Source organism: Typopeltis vanoorti, chromosome 15 (genome assembly GCF_054136105.1).
Source record: "Typopeltis vanoorti isolate ZY-2024b chromosome 15, IOZ_Tvanoo_1.0, whole genome shotgun sequence".
NCBI lineage: Eukaryota > Metazoa > Arthropoda > Arachnida > Uropygi > Thelyphonidae > Typopeltis > Typopeltis vanoorti.
This window is the reverse complement of record NC_143563.1, coordinates 2,010,356-2,025,175: the sequence shown is the minus strand read 5'-3', so window position 1 is coordinate 2,025,175 and position 14,820 is coordinate 2,010,356. Positions and strand designations below refer to the sequence as shown.

The 14,820-nt window shown below is 35.9% G+C and overlaps 1 protein-coding gene across 1 annotated transcript in view; it reads right to left on the bottom strand.

Annotated features, from left to right (window-relative positions):
- LOC150098309 (uncharacterized protein C05D11.1-like) overlaps positions 1-14,820 on the bottom strand; it is a 287,991-nt gene that overhangs the window by 13,597 nt on the left and 259,574 nt on the right. The window contains exon 18 of the mRNA XM_090405135.1: positions 4,729-4,881. Within this exon, the coding sequence (XP_090261261.1) occupies positions 4,729-4,881 (153 nt within the window). The remainder of the gene's footprint in view (positions 1-4,728; positions 4,882-14,820) is intronic.

Here is a 14,820-nt window from a genome sequence, read left to right as displayed (position 1 = left end):
AGACTAAAATACACAAAGATTATTGAAGAAAAAATAAAAGAGTTTGAGAACAGGAATCAAATCTTGGAGATTCAGTGGCAAGCCTTCAAGAAAGCCCTGATTGATTCAGCTAGAGAGGCATGTGGTGAAATTGTCTGCAAGGATAGAAAAATTAGAACTCCATGGTGGACACAGGAAGTTAAAGAGGCAGTGAAGGAAAAGAAGAAAGCCTATCAAAAGTTCCCGGCAAATAAGTCACCTTGTGCTCTTAGAGAATACGGAGACAAATGCAAGAATGCTAAACACTGTGTAAAACTAGCTAAACAAAAGTCATGGGAGGACTTTGACAAAATATAGAAAATAAATATCAAGAAGGTGATAAAATATTCTGGAGGTTGTTGAAGAAGCTTAGGAATGGAGGAAAGAGTGCTGTAAAAGGAGTTAGAGATGATAAAGGTGACATGAAAATGGGAGAAAAAGATATCCTTGAGGTATGGAGTAATTACTTTGGACAACTGCTAAATGAAACAAGCAGTGATGACAGCACAGTGGTAAAAAACACTGACCAGGCATGCGGTCAGGAATACATATCCATACTTGAAGTAGAAAAAGCCATCAGAGGCTTGAAATGTGGAAATGCAGCAGGATTAGATGATATTCGACCAGAAATGCTGAAGTATGGTGGTATAAAAGTCTTACAGTGGCTGCACTGCATAGTTTAGAAAGCCTGGACAGAGGGACGAATTCCCGATGATTGGAGTAGAGCCCTAATAGTAGACATATATAAAAAGGTAAATAAAACTGAATGTGAGAATTACAGAGGTATTTCCCTAGTGAGTGTTCCTGACAAGATCAATGCAAGTATACTTGAGAAACGGTTGAGAAGAATTGTGGAAGAAAAGCTGGGTGAAGAACAAGCTGGATTCAGGCCAAATAGAGGCTGTCAGTATCAGATCTTCACTTTATGACAAATAGTCGAGAAAACATGGGAATATAACAAAGATCTGTATTTAAGTTTTGTCGATTTGGAAAAGGCACATGACAAGGTGCCAAGAGAGAAGCTATTCAATACGCTACAGTTATATAGTGTCAATGGGGCATTATATCAAGCAATACGTAGTCTTTATTTGAGTTGTAAGTCAGCAGTTAGAATTAAAGTAAGTACAGGAAGATGGTTTAATGTTAAATCTGGTGTGAGACAAGGATGTACATTATCCCCTCTGTTATTCATTATCTATATGGATCACATTATGAAGGAAAGTGGTATTAAACCTGATATCAAAATTGGAGATGTTAATGACAGCTCTTTGCTTTATGCGGATGAAGTTATACTTCTAAATAAATCCACTACAAGTCTGCAAGATTCTCTGACTAAATTGAATAACTGTTGTAATAAATTTGGTATGAAGGTCAGCAATAAAAAGACAAAGACAATGAAAATAGGCAGAATCGTTAAAAATGTCAACTGTGTTGTGAATGGAGAACCTGTGGAACAAGTAAAACATTTCAGCTACTTAGGCACGATTTTTTTAGTGAAGATGGTAAATTGAATATAGAAATAGACAATAGAATCAGCAAAGCTGGTATGGTAGGAAGCCAATTAAATAAATTCATATGGAATAAGAGAGAAATTAGTCGGAACACTAAATTAGCTGTATACAAGACAGTGTTCAAACCAGTTTTAACTTATGGATCTGAGAGCTGGGTCAGAAGTAAAACACTTGACCAAAGACTAGAGACTGCAGATATGAGAGTCCTGAGAAAGATTAGGGGCGTGAACAGATGGCATCAATGGCAATATCATATTAAAAACGAGGATATTAGGAAAGAACTTGACATCGTCAGCATCCAGGAATGCATTAGCAGAGCTAATTTCAGGTGGTATGGTCACTTAAACAGAATGAGTGAAGAAAGATTAGCAAAATGAGTGTTCTCTGCCAGGTTGGCAGCAAAACGACCTAGAGGAAGCCCACCAAGATATAGGTGGATTGATACACTACAAAGTGCCTTAACGATAGAAATATAAGATCTGATAATTTTGGAGTCTTGACAAGTAACAGACTGATTTGGAGGAAAATTGTAGATAGGAAGTTAGTAATGATGTAATTTTTTTCATGCAGTACTATCATATCCTGTACACCCCTTGAGGGTACATGGCAGAATTTGATGATGATGATGGATTTAGAGGAATCTCTCTGTTATGAAGGGGGAGGAGGGAGGTTTGTGGTTAATTGGTTTTAATATTTTTTGGATTTTTGGGGGGGGGGGGGGGCTGTAACCATTGGCTAAGAAGGTGTTAAGGATATGGTTAAGTTTAGTAGTTAGGGTACTGTTATCTGAACTGATTAATTTTGTCATGCTATATAGGGTTTTTAAAATCCAATATTGTTGGAAGGGAGGTGGTCATGTGACTGCTGGTGAATGTATCTATTTGTATATATGTAGGTTTTCTCTAAACAGAGAAAGCCAGGAATCCACCAAGCTGGTATGTAATCAGTGTCTAGGAAAGGTAGACTGTTGTTTTTCTTTTCCAAGGTAAACTGGATCCTGGAGTGTTAATTGTTTAAGTGTGTTGAGAAGTTGCAGAGTATATCCAGGCCATGCAGCCAAATAGCAAACACATCATCCATGTAGCATAGCCAAACAGTGGGTTTATGTGGGGCAGAGTTTAAGTTGGCCAGGGGTGGAGAACTCATGGCTGTCCCCCTCGTCTGTTTGTAGAATTTTCCTTGCCAAATGAAATAGCCTGAGTTCATGGTGAACTGAAATAGGGCTGGGATATTAGGAGTAAATTTGGCTTGGATGAGGTCTAAGGGAGCTTTGAATGGGACATTGGTGAATAAGGAGGAAACATCGAAACTGATCATTATGTCAATGTGTTGGAGTGAGAGGTTTTCTATACTGGCTTTAAAGTGAGCTGAGTTTTTTTTTTATGTGTGAGCACTTTGGCTAAATGTTTGGCTAATTTGTATGTGGGGGAATCAATACCATCCACAATAGGACGTAATGGTACATTCTGCTTATTGTTTTTTTGGTAGTCAATATATTCAGTGGGGGTCTAGAGTTAAAAGGTTTTAGTCTGTTAGTCACTACCCCAGGATCTTTTTACTAGTATTTTAACAGACAACCACAAACATCCATGCTCATGGCGGGATTCAAACCAGCAGCCTTTTGGCTGGAGAACAGATAAGTATAGTTTCTTTGTCAATCAATTTCTCTATGCCAACCCTAATCAACTTTTACAAAGTCTTCACTCCACTCCAGAGATACGGATAGGTCAATAGCTGGATATATCAGTCTTTGCACCAACATTGTACAATGAGATTGCCATACATTCTTTCCATTCCTGTGGAATCTTTCTTGTTCTGAGACTCAAATTATATAGCCTGGGTGAAGGAATAGCAGTGCAGCTGAACACACTCTTTTAGCATCTGTGCTGATATCGCATCAGTTCCTATTGATGAATTCTTATTCAGTTTGTGAAATAGCTTTAGTACCTCCTCATACAACTGAGTTTCTTCATCCAGTGAAGAAGCAGCAGCGAGCTCAATGATGCATACACCAGGTTGATAGCTTTTAGCAAAATGAGCACTGGTTAGTTGAACCATCTCTTCTGCATCTATCACCTCCACACCATCAGCATTCAGTACAGTTATTCTTTCATGGTCATTCTTTCTTTTACTTGCAGCATAATGATATAATTCTTTGTGGTTGTCTTTAGCTTGCAGGGCCAGTTTCTTTTCATTATCAAATTTAACTCTCCATACAACAGTTGTAACATTTCTGGCCTGCTACTTATAATTTTCATACCTGACATCATCCTTATACACACACTAGTCCTTAAACATTATCTTTTTTTTTTCTCATGAATCTCTTGCTTAATAAGATTACACATAATTTCTCTCATACCGTATTTATTATTCAAAATTTAGGGACACAATCTGATATTACATAATTTAAGAATTTTTTTTTAAACACTTCCCATGTACTGTTGACATCCAATTCAACAACCAATACCATGGCACAGGTATTGGTTGTTGGCACTAGCAACTGATCCACTAGGTCTGTAACAATCCCTTATTATGTATTTGATCTTGTTAGACTCCAACTCATGCCAAATGGCTTCAAACTCACTGCTGCATGGTAAACTGTTACTAGTATTGCAGTCATAAGTCTAACTCCGACTGGATTTAAGTCATCCAACATCATTAGCAGCACACCTCCTCTTCTCCTATCCTACCTAAATTCTCTACCCTTTACACCACTCAATACTAGTTAACATGTCTACCTCTGATAGCCAGGTTTCACTAATGCTTGCAATCTGAGGTCCCACTGTATTCATCAAGTGCCTTACTAATGCAGACATCCTTGCACATGGCTGATAAGTCAAACAAACATTAATTCATTCTCTCTGCATAATCATTTCCATGATAATGACCATTCTCATCATTTACATAACATATAACATTGTCGTTCTTGCACATGTTATCACATTAATTTTGAGGAAAAAAGATTGAAGAAAAAATTAGTCAACTGAAGAGATGGCTTCAAAAGCAGAAACACACACACACACATTTAAAAGGCTGCATAACTGCTTTATTGTAAATTTATCCAGAGTATAAGAGACAAAAAAAATAATTACAAAAATAATTTTTTGTGTCATTAGACTCCTTTCTTCAGTAATAAGAGAAAGAGAGATACAAAGTAGCAAAAACCAGGTTTTAATTTTCTTTTACATTTTTTACTTACTCTTTAAAGCCAGCTATCATTTTATCCACCATAGAAGGGTTACAACAGATAGCACAGTGAGACTGTTTTGTGTCAAACAAAGGAAGCAGATACTTGGGTCCAACTCTCTTCATATCATCAACTGTAACTTTTGATATTGATTTCAGAAAGTTTCTAGAAAGAACAAAGAAAATGCAATTATAGGTGCAAATTTAATAAAAAACTAAATTTAATATTATAACAAATCCAATTTCTTTTCAAAATGCACAGATCCACCAGATTTGCTACCAATGATCTTACGCAAGTTGTGCGTGTACTTACCAAAAGACCAGATACCCTAATCACTCTAAATTTTTACTAGTATGGAAACATTCTCTTTTTCACTTTAAATTCACGTCCTTTATCTAAGCCTTGATTCTTCAAGAGGTGTGCTAATGCTGTATACAAGAGAAGAATTAGGATTACTGCAATTAGCTTTCACTGAAATTTCTATCTTTGTTTTTCTTTATACTAAAGCACAAAACTGTTGCAAGCAAATTTTCATCACATCCAAATGAATTTTGAAAGGGCTAAAAGCAGGAAACTTGCATTATTAGAAGATGTAGACAGAATATCATTAGGAATTATGAAAGATATGAAGGACAAGCTAGAAAAATTATGAATATTGTACAGAGAGCAAAGTCAGAGTATGAAAAGAAAATGACCATGCAGGCTAAAAGCAACCCAAAATAATTTTATTATTATGTTGCAAGTAAATGAATGAAAGTGGAAGAATAACATCACTGAATACAGTGGTATGCTTGAGTCTTGAGCAGATGTAACAGTTCATATAACGAGAATCACTTTACTAGGATCTATTCACTGGTGTGTGCAACACGGAGCACAGTGCTACCACTGCGCTGAATGAAAAGAAAGACAAAGAGAGAGGTGCATGAGAAGGAGGTTATACAGTTGCTGCACAACCTGGACAAAAATGTGGCAACAGGAATAAATAGGTCACCATTGAATAGGCTAAAGGAATGTTCTGCTGAACAACTGGTTTTAGATTTTCAGTTAATCAATTCAATCTTGACCTGGTTGTATAATTTAAATCTCAGCTCAGGAAAGATCCTACAGGAATGGAAAGAATGTATGATAATTTCATTGTACAAGAATGATTCTATATGTCCAACTACCAACCTATCAGTATCTCTAGAGTGGTGGTGAAGATTTTAGAAACGTTTATAAGAATTTACATACGAAAATGGATTGACAGACAAGATACACTTTGAAAGCAAAAGCATGGGTTTAATAAAGGGAATGGATACACAATGATACTGCTGGGAAGAACTTGACAGGAGATGTTAAGGTAAACAGGGAATACCACATGAAATACTGTTGCATAAATTTCAGGTTACGGGACTGCAATATAAATTATTGACTAGAATAAGAGGATGGCTGTTTGACATGTATCAGAAAGCAGGATATGGCAGGCATGGGTCTACCAGATTTAAGGTGATCAGCGGTGTACTTCAATGATCAGTCCTTGAACCACTTTTTTTTTTTTTTTTTTGTGCCATACCATATTAATACTTTGGCTAACTTTTTTGATTTATCTCGGATATAGGAAATAGGAATAGTGGTGTTCTGTTGTGAGTTTGAGGAAGTAGGATGCCCCTGTAGTATTTTATCTATTTTGTAAGTGCTGTAGCCATTGGCTAGGAAGGCAAAGATAGTTAAGTTCTGTGTGTAAATGTTTTTAGAATAATATAGTTGGGCTGGATGATGTGATTGTTTTCATAGATATCTTCCTGGGTGTGGGCGTCTATATATGGAAAAAGAGAGTGAACCATCTGAAAGGTGACTGACTAGTGTGCCAAGTAAAGGCAAAAAGTCATTAGATATTATTCTACTATGAAGTGACTTTTTTGAGGAGTTGGCTATTTAGGTAAGTTACAAAAGAATCCAAAGTATTTTGCTCATGGAACCAAATGGCAAATATATCATCAACAAAGCATAACCACACTAAGGATTTATACATAGCAGTGGTAAGTATTTTCTTTTCGAAGTGTTCAATGAAAAAGCTAAAGGGAGGAGGGAAGGACAGATTGCAGTAAAATTAATCTGTTTGTAGATTTTTCAGTGCCAAGTAACTGGAACAAATCCTGGAACACATCCCAACTGAACAACAGCAGAGTTCAAGATTGATAATATCAATGTACGATGCATCAATCGAAAAGAAATATTTGGGCAACTTACTCACATTCTATAATAATCTTACCATTGAGTTAGAAAAGTGAACAGATATATCATGATGCTTTTGAATTTTGCTAAGCCTTTTGACACACTACACCACGGATGACTGTTGATAAATTGGAGAATTTGGGATTGGATTATAAAATATTAGTATTGATAAGAGAATAGCTGACTGACAGCATAAAATAAGTATGCGGGAGAAGTGAGTCTGCAAGATTTAAGCTAACTATTGGTGTATCACAAGGATCACCGCTTGGTCTATAGTTATTCAATCTGTACACTAATGATATTGGGAAGGATTTGAAAAGCGACATACAACTATTTACAGATGATGTAAAGACAGGCAGGGTAATCAGGAATGTGGCTTCTTATATGCAGGACTTGCAGAATGACTTGAATAGATTAGAATTGTGGGCATTCGAAAATGGCTATTAGTTCAATGTCATGCATTTCAGTATGATATTAGATATCCAATGGCATATTATATGGGTGGAATTATGTAGAACCTGATCAGACTAGGGATTCAGAAGTTTTAGTAGATAAAGTTAAAATTTAAATTCAAGACTCATATAGTAAAGATTGCAAACGCTGAAAATGAAAAGTTAGTCCTTGTTGGGGATCTAAATAGCAGAGCAGAAAATGATTTTCAGACATACAAAAATATTTTGGGAAAATTTGGAGAAAAGAGCAAAGCTAATAATAATGGCAAACACCTGTTGGATTTCGCTCAGGAAATGGACTAGTTATTATTAACACCATGTTCCAACATAAAAATGTGCACAAATTCACACGGAGAGAAGAGACAAGGAATAAGAAAATTCTCATTGACTATGTTATTGTTGACAGTGATGTTTTCTCTCTGGTGCACAGAGGATTTCAAATTGGAAGTGATCACCATTTAGTATTGAGCAGGATAAAATTGAATTTCATATTGAAAAGAAGAACATGTAAGAAAGTTTTAAAGTAAGTAAAAGTTGAGCAGCTTTCAGATATGAACTGTAGACTAAAATAAACAAACATTATTCAAGAAAAAATGAAGGAGTTTGAGATAAGAAACCAAACCTTGGAGATACAGTGTCAAATCCTGAAGAAAACATTGCTTTATTCAGCCAGAGAAGCATGTGGTGAGGTTGTCTGCAAGGATAGAAAAACTAGAACTTCATGGTGGAAACAGGAAGTTAAAGAGGCAGTGAAGGAAAAGAAAAAAGCATATCAAAAGCTCCTGGCGAATAAGTCAGTTTGTGCTCTTAGAGAATACAGAGACAAATGTAAGAAAGATATGAACTGTAGACTAAAATAAACAAACATTATTCAAGAAAAAATGAAGGAGTTTGAGATAAGAAACCAAACCTTGGAGATACAGTGTCAAATCCTGAAGAAAACATTGCTTTATTCAGCCAGAGAAGCATGTGGTGAGGTTGTCTGCAAGGATAGAAAAACTAGAACTTCATGGTGGAAACAGGAAGTTAAAGAGGCAGTGAAGGAAAAGAAAAAAGCATATCAAAAGCTCCTGGCGAATAAGTCAGTTTGTGCTCTTAGAGAATACAGAGACAAATGTAAGAAAGCTAAACATTGCATAAAACTAGCTAAACAAAAGTAATGGGAAGACTTTGGTAAGAACATAGAAAATAAATATCAAGAAGGTGGCAAGATATTCTGGAGATTGTTGAAGAAGCTCAAAAATGGAGGAAAGAGTGCTGTAAAAGGAATAATTAAAGATGATAAAGATGACATGAAAACTGAAGAAAAAGATATCCTTGAAGTATGGAGTAATTACTTTGAAAAATTACAAAGTGCCACCGACAGCCTGAAATGTGGAAAGGCAGCTGGAGTAGATGAATCGACCAGAAATGCTAACGTATGGAGGTATAAAAGTCTTACAGTGGCTGTACTGTATAGTTCAAAAAGCCTGGACAGAGTGACGAATTACAGATGATTGGAGTAGAACTCTCATAGTACCCATATATAAAAAGGGAAACAAAACTGAATGTGAGAATTACAGAGGTATTTCTCTACTGAGTGTTCCTGGTAAGATATCTGCAAGTATACTTGAGAAATGGTTGAGAAGGACTGTGGAAGGGAAGCTTGGTGAAGAACAAGCTGATTAGGCCAAATAGAGGCTGTCAGGATCAGATTTTTACTTTACGACAAATAGTTGAGAAATCATGGGAATATAGCTAAGATCTGTAATTAAGTTTTGTAGATCTGGAAAAGGCATATGAAAAGGTGCCAAGAGAGAAGCTATTCAAAATGCTGCAGTTGTATGGTGTCAATGAGACATTATATCAAGCAATACGTAGTCTTTATTTGAGTTGTAATTCAGCAGTTATAATTGAAGTACAGGAAGATGGTTTAATGTTAAATCTGGTGTCAGACAAGGATGTACATTATCCCCTCTGTTATGAAGAAAAGTGGTATTAAACATGATATCAAAATTGGAGATGTTAATGTCAGCTCTTTGCATTATGCGAATGATATTATACTTCTAAATAAATCTACAAGTCTGCAAGATTTCCTGACTAAATTGAATAACTGTTGTAATAGATATGGTATGAAGGTCAGCAATAACAAGACAAAGACAATGAAAATTTTCACGGAGAAGCATGAAAATATCAACTGTGTGAATGGTGAACCTATAGAACAAGTAAAACATTTCAGCTATTTAGGCACAATTTTTAATGAAGATGGTAAATTAAATATGGAAATAGACAACAGAATCAACAAAGCTAGTCTGGTAGGAAGTCAATTGAATAAATTTATAAGGAATAAGAGAGAAATTAGTCAAAACACTAAATTACCTAAGACAGTGTTCAAACCAATTTTAACTTGTGGATCTGAGAGCTGGATAAGAAATAAAACACTGGTCCAAAGACTACAGATGTGAGACTCATGAGAAAGATTAGAAGCATAAACACATGGCATCAGTGGCAATATCATATTAAAAATGAGAATATTAGGAAACAACTTAACATTGTTAAAAAGATCAGCCTTGTATTTAGTGTTGAATACTATGGCTACTCCTTCTTTTCCTTGATTTTCATTGCCTGAATATAACATTTTGTATTTATTAATCAGAAAGATCTCACCAGTTTTTGCTTTTTTTTGTTTCAGTCACCCCTATTATGTCGATCTGGTACTTATCCAATTCCTTATCTAGCTCCATTTCTTTGCCATTCAGGCTTCTTATGTTGATAGTACCGATCTTTAACTCTGGTGGTGTTGAGATGGGGTGGGTTGTAGGATTTGTTCCAGTAGCTGACTTTTCGCTGTTTGCCCTGGTTCCCTGGCAAAAACAAGGGGGCTTTGTTTAACCGAGCGACGCCCAAGCCGGCATGAAATTCTGTCATGTCGTACCATAATTTGAAATTTTTGCCAATTTAAGCCAATAATACAATTTGGTTGGCTAAATCCCAAATTGCCAGCCCATCTTCGTCCATTCAATATCCAGGTAGATACCTAACAGATACCAAAAGGGTGCACCACGAGAAGGTGAGGATTGGACATTAGGTCAGAAGCTCTGGTCGGTTCTCTGTATTCCTTTGCAGGCTATGTGGAGGTCTCCTCTCGGTTATATAACTTTCACCTTTAAGCACCCCTTCTATTACATCTTGAATTAATATTCTGTCAAATGCTTTTTTCCAGATCTATAAACCATATAAATAATTTCTTATTGTATTTATTGTTTTCTCTATCAATTGTCTGATTATGAATATTGCATCTGTACATGATCTGAAGCCTTGTTGTTCATCTAGTAGATTAATTTTCTTTGTTATTTTATTATTTAGGATTCCTGTTAGTGCTTTTAATGAAGTATTTAATAAATTTATCCCTCTATAATTTTCTGTTTTTTTAATCTCCTTTTTTAAATATTGGTATTGTTATACTTTTTTCCCATTCTAGCAGAATCTTTTTTGTATTTATTATTTGATTATATGATATATTTAAATTCGGAATTATAATTTCCTTACTATTTTTTTAATAAATCATTATTGATATTATCTAGACCTGGTGATTTCCTATTTTTCAGATTTTTAATTGCATTTTCAATTTCTGTCAGGTGCAAAGGCATCTGACAGAATACTGCTGTGGAAACTAGGTTTCAACAAAAGTTACATAAGTTGGAGAAAATGTGAACGGATGGGACTCTGGTGACATAAATTGGGAGTGGCTGACAGACACCAGCAAATAGTGTATGTTGGAGTGGAATCTAGGAGAATGAGGGTAGCTAGTGGAGTACCTCATCATGCTGTATACTAGCCCACTGCTGTTTAATTTGTATATTAATGTTATAGGAAATGATTTAAGGGGAGGATACTCAGTTGTTTACTGATGATGCAAAACTGGGGAGGACAACAGTTCATAAACGTGATGTAAATATTCTCACAAACTAGCATTGCGGTTAAAGGATTTATTTATTTATTCCGTGTGCGAACAATAGAAAATGTAAGTGCATACATGTAAATGATTAAAAGCATACATTTAAAGAAACATACATTAAAAGAATAAGGATTAAAAGCATACATTTAAAGACAAAAATGCGATTTGCATAAAATATTAAGCAGAAACATAAAATGCCAAATTTCACTCCTCCAGTGACTAATATACCTTTAAGCTGTTTCATTCTTTTCGGGTACATATATTATTAATGTCTATTAAGCAGCAACTCTTTAATCTGTACAAAATTCTCAAAGAAGTAATACCAAACAGGTTAACACCTCTTCTAGACTCAAATCAACCAGTAGAACAAGCAGGATTCCATGAAGGCTTTAACACAATTGATTATATTCATACAGTAAAACAAATAATAGAAAAAGCAGAAGAAAACCAATTGCGTCTCTGTTTAGCCTTCATTGATTATGAAAAAGCATTTGATACCATCAAAACTAATGCAATAATCAAAGCACTCCAGAATCAGGGAGTTCCTGGAGAATATATGGACCTCCTCCAGGAAATATACCTAACAGTAACAGTTCAACTTCACACGAGTAGCAATAAAATATCAATTGAGAAAGGTGTCCGACAAGGAGACTCTCTATCACCCAAAATCTTTGCAGCAGTCCGTCAAGAAATATTTAATAATATAAACTGGACAAACCTTGGTATAAAAATTAATAACAGAAACTTAACACACCTAAAATATGCAGATGATATCATAATTTTTGCAAACACTCCAGAAGACCTATATCATGAAAGCAGAAAAGTTGGTCTAAAGATAAATAGAGAAAAAACTAAAATCATCTTTAATCATTTTGTAACATCAAAAAACATAATAATAGAAAACAATTTCTTGGAAAGAGTCTCTTCATATACATACTTAGTCATCTTATTGATATAAACTGTGGACTCCAAAAGGAAATAAATAGGAGAGTTAAACTTGCCTGGAGTGCATTCAGAAAATTGAAAAGCATTTTTCAAAATAATGATGTCCCACTCTGTTTAAAAATGAAGACATTTAACCAGTGTATGCTTTCAGTCATCTCATATGGTTGTGAAACTGGGTCGCTAACAAAAGCACTGGTAAATAAATTAACTCAAAGAAAAATGGAGAGGTTGATGCTAGGCATCACATTAAAAGATAAGCGAAACACCTGGATAAGAGCCAGACTCGCGTCACTGATATCATTCTTCACCACAAGCGACTAAAATGGAAATGGGCCGGACATCTATCCAGAAAAGAAGATGAGTGATGGACCACCATACTAACAAACTGGATTCCTAGAGAAGGGAAACAAGGCCGAGGATGTCCTAAAAGAAGGTGGAGTGATGAATTGTCAAATTTTGTTGGGGAAAATTGGTCAACCATTGCCAAGAACAGAGAAAGGTGGAAAGAACTGGAGGAGGCCTTCATCCAGCCGTGGACAGAAAATGGCTGAAAAGAAGCAGCAGCAGCATTGCAGATGATCCATGGTTTATGTTTCACCACATGAGCAGCTGTCATTGTCTGTGTAACCCCACCTGACCATATTCTGCTTTGATCTGCCCATTCTGGAACAAAGTCTATTCAATGTCTTCCATCTTTGCCAGTCAAGATGTAAGCTGGAAGGAAGAGATTCGTTTAAGTTCAGAGCCACTGGAGATTTCTTGCCACATTGTTGACCTTGTAGCTTTTATGGAATCAACCAATGGTTTCACTGAGTGAATAAAACTTTTCCTTGATCTTAGCCTCTTATGTACTGCAACATGTCCATACAAAGGATGCCGTTCATCATTTAGTTGTTTCTGGTCACTGGTCAATTATCCAAATCCAACTTACCTAGGTGTTACACTAGATAGGACCTTAAATTATAAGTGACACATAGAGAAGGCAGCAGCTAAAACTCAAACACTTAATAATATTCTGTGCCGATTAACATCATCTCGATGAGGTGCAAATCCACAAGTACTGTATACCTCTGCTGGCACTCTGCTTTTCAACAGCCAAGTATGCTAGCCCTGTTTGGGAAAGATCATCACATGTCAAAATTATTGATAAGGTTCTTAATGAAACATGTCGGCACATCACCGGCTGCCTTAAGCCTACAAAAATTACTATCTATACTCACTGTCTGGTATTGCACCTCCTCACATCAGAAGGACTACACAGAGTAGATATGAGTAGTCCTGAAGTTTAATATGTTCATGTTCAGGTGATTGGACCTTTCTCGCTACTACCTTAAACATCTGGCAAGGTGAGAGAAAACACAGTGCTCCATGACACCGTGCATGCACCACATATCATGATGGTTCTTCAATTGTAACCAAATCTGGATTGTGTGTGTGTGTGCGCGCGTGCGTGTGTGTATGGCTAATACGTTTGTTTTGGGATATACCAGAAAACTGGGATATATTAAGAAAACTGCTATATTTGGTTGATATATTTGAATTACTGAAAGGCGTAAATATGCGAAACATAATTAACAAGGTCGGGAAATATAAGCAAGAGAAAGAACTTGTGTGAATAGACTTTCATTACTGGCAAACAGATTATTAATAATTAACATTTGTGACATTGAGTGGAGTAAATAACATGATACTATAAACTGTAGTCATGCATATGTGCATGTATGATGACAATTTAAAAAAAAAAAAAACTTACGAAGAGAGATTTCTTTGCAAATTACGAGGGTGGTCTGAAAAGTTCTCGGCCTAACAATGAATTTATAATTTCAAAATTATTTTTATTTTTCAACATAATCTCCCTTAAGACTAATACGTTTATTCCAGTGATGCTCCAGTGCCATTATCCCATCCCTGTAGTGGTTCTCAGAAAATCTGCAAAACACGTCTACAGCTGCAATCACCTCTTGATTCAAAGAAAAATGCTGACCAGTGAGGAAGAGTTTCAATTTTGGGAAGAGATAGAAGCCAGAGGGAGCCAAATCTGTGGAATAGGGTGGATGTTCCAACAATTCATAGTGCAGATCCCTTAATTTTCCCATTGCCAAAACACCTTTGTGGGCAGGTGAAGTGTCCTCACGAAATGTCTTTTTTCTTCTGCAAACCGGGCCTTTTCTCACAAATTTTTTCTCTAGTCTAGTTGAAAGATTGGAATAATATTCCCCGGTTATTGTTTTACCCTTTTCAAGACAATTAATAAACAAAATGCCTTTAGCATTCCAAAACACCGATGCCATGACCTTTCCTCCTGCTGATGGGTTCAGCTTCTTTGGCAGTGAACAACCGGCTTCTGTCCACTGTTTTGACTGCTGTTTGGATTCTGTGTTTAATGGAATCCAATTCTCATCCATAGTAATAAATCGGTGCACAAAATCAGTTTTATTCTTGTTAAATTGCTCCAAGCACTGTTCAGAGATTTTCATGCATGTGCATCTTTGATCTACTGTGAGCAAGCACGGCACCCATCTTGTGCAAAGCATTTTCATTTGAAATGCCTATAGT